At 43.1% G+C, this 16,324-nt stretch overlaps 1 protein-coding gene across 5 annotated transcripts in view; it reads right to left on the minus strand.

Moving 5' to 3' along the window:
- The window catches only part of dlgap1b (discs, large (Drosophila) homolog-associated protein 1b), a 90,212-nt gene that overhangs the window by 6,740 nt on the left and 67,148 nt on the right, over positions 1 to 16,324 (minus strand). For all 5 annotated transcript variants that reach the window (XM_040126679.1, XM_040126680.1, XM_040126678.1 and 2 more), the window contains 2 exons: positions 2,956 to 3,341; positions 2,792 to 2,871 (listed from right to left, as the gene is read on the minus strand). In XM_040126679.1, coding sequence (XP_039982613.1) covers positions 2,792 to 2,871; positions 2,956 to 3,341 — 466 coding nt within the window. The remainder of the gene's footprint in view (positions 1 to 2,791; positions 2,872 to 2,955; positions 3,342 to 16,324) is intronic.

The raw sequence follows: 16,324 nt of genomic DNA on the forward strand, positions 1-16,324 counted from the left end.
CACATACGTCCTTTTGCAAACTTTTAAATTCTGGTATACCAAACATGCCACATCCTATTACTAGCCATGTCTGGGTTTATATATTTTACTCTATTTTGTCAATAGGCTGCAAATTAGTAAGAAGTAACAGCTGTTCTAAGCCAGAAAAGACACTGAATTGCCAACAATCCTCTCGCACATGAGCCTCAGCTTGACCTGCCTGCAGCATGAGAAACACAAATGATCACTGCTCCATCACGTCTGCTTTAGCCCATCTCCGGACGCATACTCCTCCTCTGTGCTTCCCATTCATCTCTACCTCCCTTTTTCTCATTCATCTCTCCTCTCCCGTGAACATGAAAAAGAGAGAGCAAGAACAAGGGAGTGGCTTCGGGTAGATCAAACAGTGTGGATATGCTTTATCTGTACCTACCAGCAGCCTGCGAGTGTTTGAGTGTGTGTGAAGAGCAGTTAAAGAGTAACTCCTCCGAGCAGGTGTTCAGTTCTAATGACCTCAGCCTGCTTTCTATCAGCCTGCTAACAACTTCCTGCAGGGGCAGAGACGGGCAAGGCCAAACACAGCCCAGACAGAAAGACAGACATATCAATAAGCAGGGGGCAAAAGAACAAGGAGGGACATATAAAGAGGAAAGTCAATGTGAGGGAGAAAAAAAATTATGAAATATGAGGAAGATATGCATGGGGGGGGGCAAGTAAAAATGCATAGAGTCCATGTTCTCATGACATTCATGTGTTGAACATGACAGAAAGTTGTAAAGAGGTGGCGTTTTGCATTCCATATGCTACAGATTTTGGCAGGCCTCAGATTTTTTGTTTAAGTCTTATTACTTTTCCTCTCATCTGCCAAAAGCATGGTTCAAACCACAAATATGAAGAAATACTGAAGCATCTATAAACAACAGCAGCCTGCTGTCTTCTTTGGATATAGAAGGAAGCTCCAAGGTGAAAGAGGAATGCTGAATGACGAAAAAACATAGTACTACACAGCCACTTGTGCTATTATGCACCAGAGATTGACATTTAAAAAGTCGCACTTGCACCCGAGGTTTCCTGTTTGTTTGTCTTATGCCAGTAATGAAAAACCTTCAGTCAGCTGGGACAAAAACAAAAACACAGGGAGGTCTAGCTGTCCTTTAAGTTGTTTTTTCAAGATGGCTGTGCATATGGTTTAGTCACTACAGGACCATGAGCAATGCCCCACTTCCCCTGTGACTGCAAAGCCATCTGGTGACCACCAACCCCAGACCATACACTTGCAAGGCCCTAAAAAGACAGAATCTGACAATTAATCCACCAAATTCTATCTCATTTACAGATCTCTTTTTTTTTTTTGCACTTCTATGAATTTTGAGCTTAGATACTTGCAGTTTTTTATAAGTGCGCTTTTATATAAAAAAAGACATAAAATCTGTATAATTTAATTGACACAATTTAAAAACTTCTATACAGTTCTGCACAGAAAGACGTCTGTGTAAAGACATGTTATTTGTTGTGTTCATCTCTTTTATAGCTCTCTTCAGCTCCCTTTCAGTTAATCCTAGTTCAAACAGCAAGGTGAGGTTATGACCTGAGACATATAAACACACAGACTCTCACACACACACACACACACACACACACACACACACACACAAATAAGGGAGTTTGAGCACTGAAGCAAGGCCGCAGGAGTTTGGCACTCTCACTGTCTGGAAATCTAATGTAGGGCCAGCATGCCCAGACCTCCCAGGTACAGGCACAAATGCATGAACCCTCACTCACACATACACGCGCACACCCATGCACGCACGCACGCCAACAGGTAAAAAAAATATACATATATATCAAACATGCACCAACAAAAATATCGTCCCCACCTACTCCAAACATTAACCAGAGAAATGCACAGGCTGCAGTGCTGCATAACATCCAAGCCCCGGTAGACTAGAAGGTGTCTGGATGAGTTAATATTTGGCTTGGCAACTCTTGGAACTCAGAGTTTGGTCAGTCAGCTGAGACCTCCCCTTCCAGAAAGCCCCTCACATTCCCTGACACTGTGTTTGTTTAGAAGTGCTGGACTCAGCCCTCTCTGTGACCTTTGATTAAAGGTGTCTCTTTGAATTCCTGAGGCATGCCTTGGTTACGGCCTGAAACCAGTACTGTGGCTAAATTTTTCAACTTCCTTCACCAAACAGACGGTCATTGTTTTGACAGGGTGAACGAAAGCAGACAAAGAATCCATAGATGCCTGTGAATCCCAGCCGAGGCCTTGATAAGTCTGGTGCAATGCGAGCTAATGAAACAGCTTGCACACTAGGCTGCTTCTTCTGAAACTGGGGACATGTTGCAGAATAGGAGTTTATAGCTGACAGCACAGCAGTTTCTCACTACTCGGAACTAAATAAACCCAATAAAACTCCCTCCCCTTCTCTGTCTCTCTCCTTCCCTCCCTCCCACACATACACAAACACACACAACCTCAAAGTAGCCTGAATCACAATGACTTGAGCAACAGATGGCTGTCAACTCACCCCCTCCACCTTCCCAGTTCCCTGTACCACATCCTCTGGCCCAGCTGTCACTTGGGGCCCCTGGCTGAGGAGGCTCTGACGCCAACCTCCCCTGAACTGGGGACAGCTGCTGCGGGAAGCCAGAGCAGGGGGGCAAAAGCTTGTACTGCACACTACAAACCTCCCTCTGTGTCCATAAGTCCTCTTCCTTTTTGTGCTATCTCTGCCTTATCCCTCCCATCAGACATATCCAGTTTCACTTTTACAACGTTCTGCTTTTCCTTTCTTTTCTCTCTACTCACCATCGCTCATCCTCAACCTGAATTCCTATTGACTGGAATTTAGACTGCTCCTCTGTGGGCCCTCCTTCCTCTGGGTCCACCTAAGAGGAGGGGAGAATCTGTCAAAAAGCATGCCAGAGCTTTATTTTAAAACTTCTACAGAAACCTTGGGCGCATCTACAAACCTGGATCCCTATGGAGAGGCACTTGCGGAGTGCTTCCATCTTCGCCTTGCTGTCTGCGGAGGCGTGCGCGACGGCGGAGGTGGTGGCGGTGGCAGTGATGGTGATAGTGCTGTTGGTGACATGCTGGCTGGCAGGGCCATGTACCTGAGCGTTAGCTGCCTCTATGGCTGCTGTCAGGGCCTTCATGCTGTCGATGCTCTCCGTGGAGTTGGACAGGCCCGGCTGAGAGCTGATGCCCATCCGTGGGCCGGAGCCCCCGTCCATATAAGCATCCTGGGCAGACTCTGTGCTGCTTTGCGCTGTGATGGATATGAAGGGTTTGGACGGGGTGGTGCGTGGTGGGACTGGGGGAGGTGTCTTCTTGTAGGTGGTAATACATGATGACACTGCAGGGGGGACAGAGAGAGAAAGAGAGATAAATGATTACACAATAATAAAAAAATATATAGACCTAAAAATCTCAATCTGGTAAATAAAAAAATAAGAAAAGTTGAAACTTTAAAGATGCATTTCACCAATTTTACACAAGAAGTTCAGTTTACTCATCATGAAGAGTAATACACAGCCTGTGAAATCAGTTATATGATATCTTTGGTAGCTTTGGAGGGAGCTTTCAAAACTGAGAATATAATGCAAAAGATTTCATAATGATATCATCAGGGTTATCTTTCCTCCGGCTTGAGATTAAAATGTTTGCGTTAAAAACTGGAGGTTGTGGAGTTTGAAAGACGCAGGCATTTGGTAAGCGAGGGGTTTGAATGAAAGACACAAATGAATTGCTTTAGGGGAAATGTAGGATACAGTATTTTTGCATACTTAAGGTCTAAAGGCCAGGATACCTCAGCCCTGCTGCTTTGATTATGACCATTCTTTTTTAATCTATCTTTTGTAAATTCCCCTGCTTTATGGAAGTGCAAACACTAAATAGCTGGTAAACCTTTTAATGATACCTTTGACAATTAGGGTCTATGCAGCCGCAAATAATTACAGTACAGCAAAGAAAAGCTAAATATAAATAAGATCATAAGCACAGAGGATATTAAACGTGAAATACCTCGCAGTTACTAAACAGCATAACAATATGAATTTGTGAATGAAAATATGAAAACACAGCATATATTTCCAAGTTATGCATGACATGCAACATAGAAATATATGATGTCACCAAATGCGTTAGCTGTCACCAAGTGACGCTGCGGACACCCTGACAGTTTACACATTGGTTCCTGTGTTGGAGTCGAAATGGACAGTAGATTAGGGCCAACTTTAACAAATCAGAGCCTCGTCTAGTAATAGGATTAGTATGTCAGCCACCTGACCCACTGATCTAGATGGTTAAGTCCTCTATGCACTTAGTGTAGACATCAAGAACAATCTGATGGTGCCCAATAAGCCCTTGTTGTTGTTTGCACTTACAGTTGCATGCCTGCAAGTGAAATTATATTGTATTTATAATAAAACGCGGAAGTGAAATTATATTATAGAAGGCACCTAGAGGGCTCAGTACAGTCTAAAGGCTTTGTATTATATCCAAGCAAATGGTTATTTAAAAAAGCATCATTGTGCTGCTGAGTAACACTCTCCCTTTTTCTGTCTGTGCTCTCTCCCTCTCAGGTTACAGCTACAGGTTCTGCCCAGACAATGGAGCCTCTCACACAAACTTAGTCGGAAGTCTGTAAGTCTGTATGGAAACATGTCAACAAAAAAGCCACCCCCTAACTACATTATGCCTTGGAATCTCCTTCCTGGCCTAGTGCTATCATCAAAAGTAGGTCGCCCTCTCTGTGCTGTGCAGCAAAACTAGGACAGCGGGTTTCCTGGATCCCTTTAATCCCTACAAAAGACAAACATCCTACTGTGGCCAGATCGCTGCTCTGAGCGCAGCAGACAACTGTTGCCAACCACACCCAGCATGAGCAGCCATGTCTAAAACTATTAGAGTGGGATGTTGTTTGCTTTGTGTCTTGCCACCTCACTGACAGCTACAGAGAGGCCCTGACATATTGGAGGTGAACAGAGGGCTGACTTCATCCTCTTGGTTTGTCAGAGTCACCCGCCGCCCTCTACCCATCCTGCCTTGACAGCAGTGATTGGTTGATCCAAGGTGAGTTTTTAGTTAGGTTTTGACAAGCTGGAAAGTCCTCAAATGCTAATACGAGTGTCTTTGACGGTGGCATAACAAATCATAATAAAGACAAAATGAGTGACTTATTTCATTTCTTTCTGCAGATAAATGTCATATTTTTTTCTTTTGAGAGATACTGTATATGCAGGAATTACTGCCATTAAGCCATCTCAGGTGGAATTATCAGAGCATGCCATAATATGCACCACTGTCTCAACTTTTCACAGATGTCTGGTGAATGTGAGCAGTATCCAGGGCTAATCTTCAAAAAGGTCACCAAGTACAGACCCAGAAAAGAACAAAAAACACTCAACGAACACACATATGCACTCACACAGAGGGAGAGGGGGAGGTCTTGCCCCTATCAGTCGTTGCAGTTCAAAGGATAGAATGTCAGCCTCTTTCAGAGCTTCCATCCCCTGAAGTTATCTAAAAGTCACACTTGTGTTTGTGTGTTTGTGTGTGTGCTTGTTGAATGTATATGTGTGTGAGCATGTGCTCCTCTTCATCCACTCAATAAACCGCTGTATGAAACAGGAGACGGCGCGCCATGTCCCACCTAGCTGTCACTGCGAGAGCCAGACGCGCCGGAGAATGACAGGGGTTTTGAATGCCGAGACAGGTTAAGTAAACACACTCAGGAGTCAGAACATGCCCACGCACAAGCACATATGTATTCGCACATGGGCCTACAGAGGCATAAAAATAACACTGACAGAACCCAGCTAAACGTTTCAACCTTTCCACATCAAGGGAGACCACAGGCTTCCTGCCACTGATACACTCTCATCCATCAGGAGCTGCTGTCAACAATGACCCATGCCAATGACTCCTGTGCAAGTGTGTGTAAAGATGTCATAAGACATTTAGCAACATTAATGGATTTCCTATTTTAGAATTTTAAAAAGGAAAATAATTGAATCTTCTAATTGTTGTCTGTCTGACAATATCAAGGGGAAAGCATCTGACCAAAACAGCTGTCCCGATAAGACAGGGGGCAAATTTCCAGTTTCCACAGAAACGATAAGAAAATAGTTTGATCCTCTTGCAGCCATGAAAGTGTTAGACAACAACATTGCCCCGGACCTCCCACACAGACAGTCAAGGATAGAGTGAAGTAGGAATGTGACGCAGGATTCCATCAGACCCTTGAGAAGGAATGTGGAAAACTCTCTTCACCAGGCACAGATAAGCACTGAGGACCAAACAAAAACGTTTCTCTGTCACTTTACAATTTCAGGTTAATGCAGCTTTGATCACAGAATAAGAGCGACATAATTCATATTCTCCTGTGTGCAACAAAAAAACGGGAACAACTTCCTCCCTTAATGGGAACGGGGATGTGGAATTTCATCTCTCTTCTCTCACAGTTGTAGGTGCTGCCTGCTGTGAGTATTGTCATCCCAAAGAAGAGAAGAGTTTGTGAATGACAAAACTCTAGTGGTTCTCTGCCAAATCCCTCTTTTGACAAATGCTTCAAAAGTCCCATGCCGACAAGTTGGTGTGAATAGCAGCTCTTCTTGGCAGAGCACTCCACCCACCCTGGGCTTGATAATATCAAAGAAAACCCTCTTCCCTCCCCTGAGACAGAACAAAGTCTGTATTCATTTCTCCAGCTTTAGGAAACAAAAACACACTTGCTTAGCCACCTCTTTCTAGACTCTGCTGAAAACTGTGTCCCATTTGTGTGTCTGCATAGGTGTATGCTGTTTCCTTTATTTAATCACTGTGTGCATGTTACTGGACAGATTGAAGGCAGGCGACTGCCTTGTAATCTCCAATCTGTGTATCTGTGTGATAGGCCACTTCAAACAGCAGACGGTTTGGTTTAAGAGGCTAGCTAACAGGAACGGGCTCCCCCACGCGGGGGCCAAGGGCAAAGCCAACACCATCCAAACAAATATAAAGGCCAGGAAAGGGGGCGGTCGGTATGGGGGAGCATTGACAGCTGAGCCCAGCTGCACTGTGTTTGGGATGAGGGTCTGCCAGAGGGGTGAGGGCAGAGACTAGTGAACAGAAAAGAAGAGCTGAACAACACTGAGGAGGAGGAGGGACAAGGGTAAATCAGAGTTACTGCCTGGCTCCGTCTGCTCGCTCTCTGTCCATTTGTCCGTCTCTCCTCTCTCTCTCTCTCTCTCTCTGTCATACACACATAAACACACGCACAGAGAACCAGCTGGAGTCTTTTGTGATTGCGTCACCATGGCGACACATAGCAACATGAAGTTTGCTGGGAGGCTTGGCGTTTTACCAGCAGCAAGCAGGGGGGAGCTTCTGTTGGCCATTTGTTTACCTTGACAGGGTACAGTGCAGCTGCACTGACACTCACCTAAACACCAGCCAACAAGAAAACACAGCAGGAATAATGGGTCACAGCTAGCATAACTTAGAAATCAAATAAACACCAGGCTATTTGCATAGAGAGAACAAGTGAATGCCACTGTGTTGCAAATGAATGTCTAATAATGTTTCCAGGCCTGAAGCGTGTGAATGCTGGACTCTACCAACCAGTTTTCTTGGATCCTTGTCAAAAGGCTTGTCACTGGGTATCTGGGAGAGGGTTATGAGATGACAATAACCTGAACGTTTCACACCGTGTGATGTTACACTGTTCTTGTGAACAACAATCCAGCAACACAAAGCACATCCTGAACGACACAACATGGCCACCAGCAGGCAAATTTAAGTTACTGTAAAAAAAAAAAAGAAAAAAAAGAAAAAAAAAGAATTACAAAAAGCCTTGAATTCCCAAAATATTTTGATGTGCTAAGATAACCTAAGACAGCATTTCTGTTGCTCATCAATTATCACTGTTAATCAGCTAATGCTGCAGAGACATAACAAACCCTGCACACAACACCTACAATAGTGCTTTAAAAGTCATCTGACAGTCCTCTGAGTCACATGAAAGTCTCACAGAGATCCTCATGTCAGTCTATGACTCTCCACCACCAGAGGTCAGAGGTCACCAGAGAGGGTTTATGCTCTCCAGATGCCTGAACTCTCACAGACACAATAGCTCACTTTGTTTGTGTTTGTGTGTGTGTGTGTGTGTGTGTGTGTGTGTGCGTTAGTCAATGTGCGAACAAGAGAGGAAGGTGGCAGTCTCTGAGTGCCTTTTAAAGAAGTATATTTAGCATGTGTGAGTGCTTTTTGGTGATGGAGTTTTCAGTGCAAATGGTAACAGAGTTGTAAACATCCTGCACTAACTGCTGTATTTAAATTGATTTCTTGTCTTGAGTTAAACATGAGCATGCATATCAGCACGAAACATTTGTTAAATATGCCTCTGGTGTCCTCAGGCCAAAAGTGCTATCAACAAAGCTGTGTGCTCAGTGTGCCCCTTTTGACAGAAACCCGTGTAAGCAGTGGGTAACTGCTCTGGCAGGCCTGCGTCTCCTGAATCACTAGATAAGAGTGTGTTTACAACTGTCAGCCCCTGCTAAATCTGGCAGGCAGCCGCTCCCTGTTAGGCAATAGATTCACTTCACTTAACCCACTTTCCTGTGTTCCAAGTTCAAATAGAGAGCCTGGTTACCTGCATTCCTCTTTTATGGCCTGACGGCCTCCGTGACCTGTCAATCAGTGACAGGCAGGTAGAGACATGCTGAGAGCTAAAAGATGAAAGGGGCGAGGAAATAAAAATCGAAAGTTCATTTATGAAACAGTCTTTTTAGTGTTCACTTTAGCTTTTTCATACAATATCCCTTCTGCCTTGGACTTCCTAGTATTTTGACGTTTACCTATGGGGGTGAAGCAACATCACTCTTGAAATATGCAACTGATTGTTTTATATCCCTCTAAAATATCACAATAACTAACATTAACAACTGTGTAGTTGTCAACATTAACACTGTAAATACCAGCTAAATGACATATATTGCAGGTAAAATTATCCAGGATTATAAATATGTAATCCCACAGTTCAGTACTGAAACATCTCTTGAGGACTTTTCTTACATGAAGGGGGTTTTCTCATTAGACCTGCCCTGTGCCAGCTCCAGGACATTTCCATTGTTCTCCACTGCTCCTGGGCAAGGGCTTTACCTTGACTAGTCCACAACCACATGAAGAGACAAATCAGTCTTTTGTTTCTGTCCAAAAGACCTGCCTGCAGGGGGCTGAAAGAGACAGCATAGTCACTCGACATGAGCGAAGAGGGGGAGGAGTGGGAGAGTGATTAAGAAGGAATAATAGAAAGAAAAGTGGGAAAAGGAGGAGAGAAAAGGGGGTACGGCAGAGGATAAGTTTGCCATGCTGTTTCCTTCAGTTCCTTTACATTCCATCTGCTTCGTGGGGCATAAACCTGAGTATTAGCCCTAATGCTAAAGCTAACACACCCACACATCTCATGCATGCTTTCACTGCACTCATTTCCCTCAGCATTGCTCACCGACTGGCTGAGACTGTAAGACTGGCTCGCCGTGCGGAGTGATGACAGCATGGGCAACTGTAACAAGTCGTGGCTTACCGAAAAAAGAAATCATGGTACTGGGGGAGATCAGTTAGTCATTAAATGAAACTGGAATTGTGATTGTGCAGTGAATAGGTCAACATAAATCTCAGACTGTGTAACTTGTTAGAGTTAAACACACAGACATAAAGCCAGAGTGAAAGAAGAAGAGAGGACAGAGACTTGATGGTGGCATTTTGTTCCTAAGTGGATAATACGGGCCACTTAGTCCTGTGCCTGGTAAACTAAAAATAACCACAACAACACAGCGATGTTGCCAACATACTGTCTCCAAGTTTTTAAACACAGTTCCCTGATAAAACATGATAGACTCTCCACAAGAACTCAAAGTCTTACAGCCAAGTACAGGAAAACATAACCAAAGGCCTGGGGAGTAATGGACACTGGGACAAAATAGCAAACTCACAGCCAGACAGACAAAAAGACAAGAGGCTGACACACATACACACACAAGAATCAGTCTTAACCGAGAGGGCTGAAACACAATGCCGATGTCATGTCATTACACGAAGGATCACTGCTTGCTGCAGCTGCTATTTACATATAAATGCAGCAGAATGTGGTCAAAAGTTCACTTCTTTTCATGATTTGGATGCAACGAGCACTCTGTGGATTAACTCCACAAGGCATAACTTGATTCATTAAAAGTCTGGGCACAAAAAGAAACAGGAAAGCTGGATGGCAGGTTTTACAAGCGTTTGAGTTTACTCTTCCAGGAATGCCGTGAAACATCAGCGTCGGGTGTTGTTTCACAGTTCTGGGGGGTTTTTTTTCATTGCATTCCTTCCCTCTTTCCCCCTGTTTGACGTTCTTTGTCCTGACCACTTGCACATGGAGGGGAAAGGAGACACTGCTGGCTTAATCCAGCGCCAGAGGCATGCTAAAGCCATCTGGGCCCAAAACTAAACGTCAGGCCTTCTATGTCTCCTATATGAGAGGAGGGACAGGGCAGGCGGCGAGGGGGGGCGGAGAGAGATGGAAAGTTAAGAAAGAGAAAGAGGAAAATGAGACAAAAAAAGAGGGGGAGGCAGAAAGGTGGGAGGTACAACAGGGGGCTAAAGGGGGATTTGGAACAAGAACCAGGCTACACTGACGCATACTGCCTTTTGTGGTTTCCAGTCCTGACCCTCTGAACCTATACATCCTGTTGGAGGAGAGGAGGGGGCGGAGGGAAAAACGATATGGCAACTATAGGCACTGGCTGCGTGTCCAGAGTAGTGGGCAGCACGTATGAGGACAAATATAAATATCTGAGGAGATGATACAGATCTCTATCTGTCTCTCAGGTGTGATTTTTCACACCCCTCTTCCCTCTCTTCCTGTGTGTTCACATCCACTCCCTGCAGAATCTTGTGGGGGAAAAACAATGGTCTCTCCAACATTCCCACTCTCCTGCCGAGAGCACTCATTTGTCTCCTGCATTCCTTTGCCCATTCATCTCTTTCTCTCTCTCCCCTCCTGGACAGAAAAAAACCCCCACTCCTGCTACTCTTTACACGGGGGAGGGGTCTGAGTGTGCGGCTTAAAAACCTCTGAGTGGAATCAGTCCCCTTGATCACAACCTCCCCCCTCCTCCCCTTTCCTCCCCGTTTTACTTGGTTAGTGAAGCAGCAAAGTTCAAAGAAAGGGAGGAGAAAGCGGAGATGCATTCTTTCTCTCCCTCTCGCTGTCTCTCAGGGTGTACTGGGGTTGAGCTGTGGCTTATTTTTAATGACTAGTTTAAAAAAAAAAAAAAGGGCAGGCTGGGTCTCTTCCTTGCCGGCCACTTGCACACAGCGTCAGTCACTCAGTCACACACACACACACACACACACACACACACACACACACACACATTACTGTAGCTGAGTCTGGGACTTCCACAGAGAAGTCTTTAATTTGCACTGGGGCCTGGCCTCCCACACTGCACAGCCCAAACCACCCACTTACAGCCATGCACCATTCCTTAGAGTTACCTCAATGTACTCCCTCCCCTCCAGAACAGTGAAAGCAACATGAACTCTCAACCACACAATTTAGTTGTCAAGAAAAGTCTTAAAACTTTCAATATTCTGTAAAGAGAACAGAACAAAACAAGTTTTTCTCCACTTTAAAAAGAAATCTCCATCTCCTCAGAGATTTAACTCTATATCCCAACCCCTTTTATGGTTTTCATTCCCTCAGGGCTTTGAGTTTGCTGGCCCTGCCCAGCTTTAGCATGCAGGAGCCATGAGGATCATCCACAGTCAACGCTGAGGAAATCCTTTCGGGGCTTTGCTTTTCCTTTGCTCTTTCTGATGCCAAAACACAGACAGGAAGAGCAAAAAAAAAAAAAAAAAAAAAAAGGGGAGGAGAGGGACAGCCCCTACCTGACAGAGCAGCCCCTGTCCACCTGATCTGACATGCCAGATGAGCTCTTCACATCTTGACATTTGGAAAAGTAATCCTCAAAGCAAACCACTGATCTCTTCATTTTACCAGGAAACTGTTGTAGGTGTTCTCTCTACAGAGTGGGGGACGGCAAGAGTGCGGTGCCGCAGCCATTCTTTGCGTTTGCCGTAGCCATGTCAGCTCCTCCCTGTGCCCCTCTCTAATTTTTCCCCTCTCTCTCCTCTTTTCTCAAACTGAAAAGCAGGATGGGAGGAATGAATGACAGTCTCTTGCTTGCGCTTCCTGTGTCAAAAGATATCCAAATGCCACTCTTCCTTCCTAAATAACTATAATCAAAGCATTCCAGGCAATAACAAGCTGGGACCAATTAAGTCGTAAGTAAAAATAAACACATAGCAGCCACTAATCAAAGCTGCAGATTTATCCTATTGACTTTTATTCTGCTTTATAGCATGTATAGGCAGGAAGTTACTGTCTACGCAGGTCATGGAAGTACACAATAATTACACAAGATTGATACTACGATATACCAATTTCTGCACAAATATTCATCAAGTGCCTACAGGTGCAACTCATCTGCATAGGTTACTTATGATCATGTTGAACCAGAGCAATGCGTCAGGCATAATTTGGGCTATATATATATTCAACACTTACAGGTTGGATTAGATTACACAAATTTGATTGATAACTTGCTTCAAAGCAGCTGAGGCTATGATGACATCTAGTGAAAGATTTCATATTGCAAGTCTAGAATTTGCTCTTTTCCTTTCTTACATTTGGATCACAAGAACTTCATTTACATTAAGTTCAGTTATTAATTTGACACAGACAGAGCAGAATTACATTATTAAATTCAGCAGGATGATACAAGCCCAAACACATCAAAAGAAATTAAACTGGAAAAGCTGGAAAAAAGGCACTAAATCTACACATGTATAATTTTTTAACTTAATTCAATTCCTCTGTATCTGCTTATCTGATGACTAACGCTCTTAAGCTGACACTGAGCCATATAAAAAGAGATGCTGAGTGCCTTTCCCTTGTGTCAATGAAAGAGCGACAGTGCAAGTTCCCACTGGCTTGCATTCTCAGACAGTCGTGACAGGATGAAGTAATTACTGAGTGGCTGACACACCAGCATGGCTAGGATTTATCTCCTCCAGGAAGAAAGATAGCCAAATCACAGTTTACCCACATCCAGCTCCCAGTTCGGGCTTGATCCTGCAGCTGCAAACACTGAAGCCACACACAGACACTTTGACACCATACAGTCACATGTGTGCGCACACACCCACATGCTCAAAAGCTCCATCGAGGTACGGCTGCCAGCCAGAACTGAGAAGTGCGTCTTTCTCCTTCTTATTTCATATGTATGCTGTGCATATGCTAGTGTGTTAACTACATGCCTCGACCCAGCCCTTGTTTCCTGTCAAACACACCTACTAGCACCATCAAAGCAAGCTGAATGACAGCATTATACAGGTGTGTGTGTGTATATGAGTGAGTGAGAGGGAGCAAGAGAGAGAATAGGAGAAACGGATGACACCAGAGTGCTGTTTAATTTACATCCCCTCTTTGAATAATGATTCCACCTTAGAGGATGGCAGCTTTGATCCACTGACACACAGGGGTATTTCACATGCAGAGGCATATGTTGCTAAGGCAGGGCTTTATCTGTTCCTGTAATTAACGCCAGAGCAGGAAATAGAGAACACTGTGTGTGTGAATGAGACTGAGGAACAGACATGGCAGGAAGGGATTGATGGAGCTCAAGGAAGCGTTCTTGCGTAACGCTGTCACTGAACATTGTTTGATCTCCATGTCTCAGGCACATGTACATCAAGCAAAGCGTGCATGCCAGCCATGGCTCAGGGGTACAGTATTCACACACATACACACTGATCACTCATTTCCTCTATCTCAGTCTCTTTTTGTCTATTACACACAAACACACACACACAAACACACACACACACACACACACACACACACACACACACACACACACACACACACACACACACAGCTAGTGTTGATAAATCAGAAAATGTGCTTAGGTAATGGTTAACATTAATCTCAGGATAGAACTTGTGAGTTATAAAGGGACCAATTGCTGTGGTGAAACATCAGAATGCAGTCAGGATTTGCTCTGAAGGTAGGGATGCAGCTCCCTCTAGTGGTAACAAACTTGAATTGAATCGAATTAAAAAATAAAAACAGATTTCTTTATTTGAATGCATATTTTAATTTGAAAGCAAAGAATGTTGTATGTAACAACAGTATATCTATCGTCAGTAACAGTAAAGTCTTCTGTTATTGTCTTACACCCTAAAAAATGTTTAGAAATCCTTGTTTAATCTGTTACATGTTCTCCATTTTGTTTTAATATCCTTCATATTTACTTCAAACTTTAATTACATTTAACTGATGAAATTCTTTGTGGGATCAGCTGGTCACCCTTTTTCATGGAGAAAGACAGTATTCTTCGGTTTGGTCTGTCTACTAATTTGGTCATTTGTTTTTGCCAATGCCCACTAACACTTGTCAAATGCAGCAGTCACATTCTTTGGATTTCATGTATTTTTAAAAAAAAAATTTCAAGTTACAATTTTTCCGATTCTGAAGAAGTGTATTTTTCATTTTTGTGTCGTTATTCTAGCAGTAAATGTTGAAACTGTACGGGATGTATTCTATTTGTTTATGTTATTATATAATAAGAAAGAAATTCTCTTTTCTGTATTCATAGCTTAGAGCTTAAAAGCTTTAATTAACAACCATATTTTCATCTGACCTCTTTATCTTTGTTCTTCTGTTCTGCTTTTTATGTGGATTACTATAAATCTGGAATTAACTTTGCCCACAGCACAGAAGAATTAGGAGGCTGATGAAAGAAGGAAGTTGAAAGAGGAGAAGTGAGTAAGGAAAAAGTCAGCGATTGAGAGAAACACTAAATATGTAAGGACATTTAGTGAAAGACATAAGATCCAAAAGTCTGTTTAGATTGTAGAGCTAAAACTACACAAACAGAACAAAATGTTGTAGAAGAGGAGCTGTGGGTATTTTGAGTACATTTTTTTCAAAATTTGTTTTCCTGATGTTTAATTTCAGCCAACTAAAAGACAGAAGTTTTACTTGAGTAGGAATTATTGTTGCTGTTTAACCTCCCCTCATTCTTCACCCTATGTTGCTTTCAGTACCCCTGAGCCAGGGAGACTGTGTTTATGAGTGTCCTGTAATCATATCTTTATCCAGAGTTACCGTATATGTGGACACCTCATTCCTCCGCCAAGGGCCTGGAATAAAAGTGTCTGCCTTTCGCTTGGCAAGCGTTTCATCAGCTCATCTCTGACGTGATAACTACTTCTTAAAAGACACCATGAAAAACAGAAGGGGGGAAATGAAGTCTTAGCACCTGTGTGTAGAAGTGAGTATTGCTGAGAAAATATGACTGAATAATTGACAGTACATGATCAGGGGAGACGGAGGGGGAGGGTCACTTTGGAATGTGCTGTGGCAATGCTGTCTCACTTCAATAAATCCTCAGTGGACTGAACTGAGAGAAAGAAATAATGGGAACAAAAATACCGACAGAGAGAGAGAGAGAGAGAGATATTGCAAGTTATGTCTGACTAGATTAGTCCCCAAAGTCACATGGGGGTAAAACAAACCTGAGGCAACTCGATACAATTCACAACTCCACCAAACTGCTTTAAAAATGGCTCCAAACTCTTGAACTACAACATTATCTCAGCTTAGAACTTATTGCTTAAAGCTTACTTACTTATAGCAATTCCTATAAGTACTGTATCTGACTCAAAATACATTTCAAAACCTCCACTTATAATTAGAACCTTTACAAACAGAATTATGACCTATTGTATTCAAGATGATATTTTATTGACACTTCACTGGGTTGTACTGTAATTTGTTGGTGCTATATATTTATTAATATGGCTATTTGTAATGAGGGCTGATCTACACTGTGTTGAAGCCACTGATGTTTCTCTAGAGGCATAATAACACACAGCGCATCAGGATAAAAAGCAAAACTATGTCAAACCAGGAGGTGAAATCTTACTATACAGTACGTGTTCCTTCTTTTGTTTTTATTTTTTTACTCAAATACAACAGACTAAATACAGCAAACAATAACTCTACTCTTTATAATGACATTGCCTGCTGGGAACAGTCATCCCTGGAACATTTTACTGCACAATTAGTTTTAAATGCCAATACATTTAAACGGGTGGCTCTTCCAAATATGTTTGTGTAACTGTGCCCCTGAGAAAGAATTTTTCAGGATGTTTTTTGAGCCACTACTCAAGAGTTGGAACAATTTGTAAAAGAAACTGTGGGAAACTAATGATCCCTCAGGCTAAAATAGGTACAGCAGAAAT

This window comes from Xiphias gladius, chromosome 5, assembly GCF_016859285.1.
Source record: "Xiphias gladius isolate SHS-SW01 ecotype Sanya breed wild chromosome 5, ASM1685928v1, whole genome shotgun sequence".
NCBI lineage: Eukaryota > Metazoa > Chordata > Actinopteri > Istiophoriformes > Xiphiidae > Xiphias > Xiphias gladius.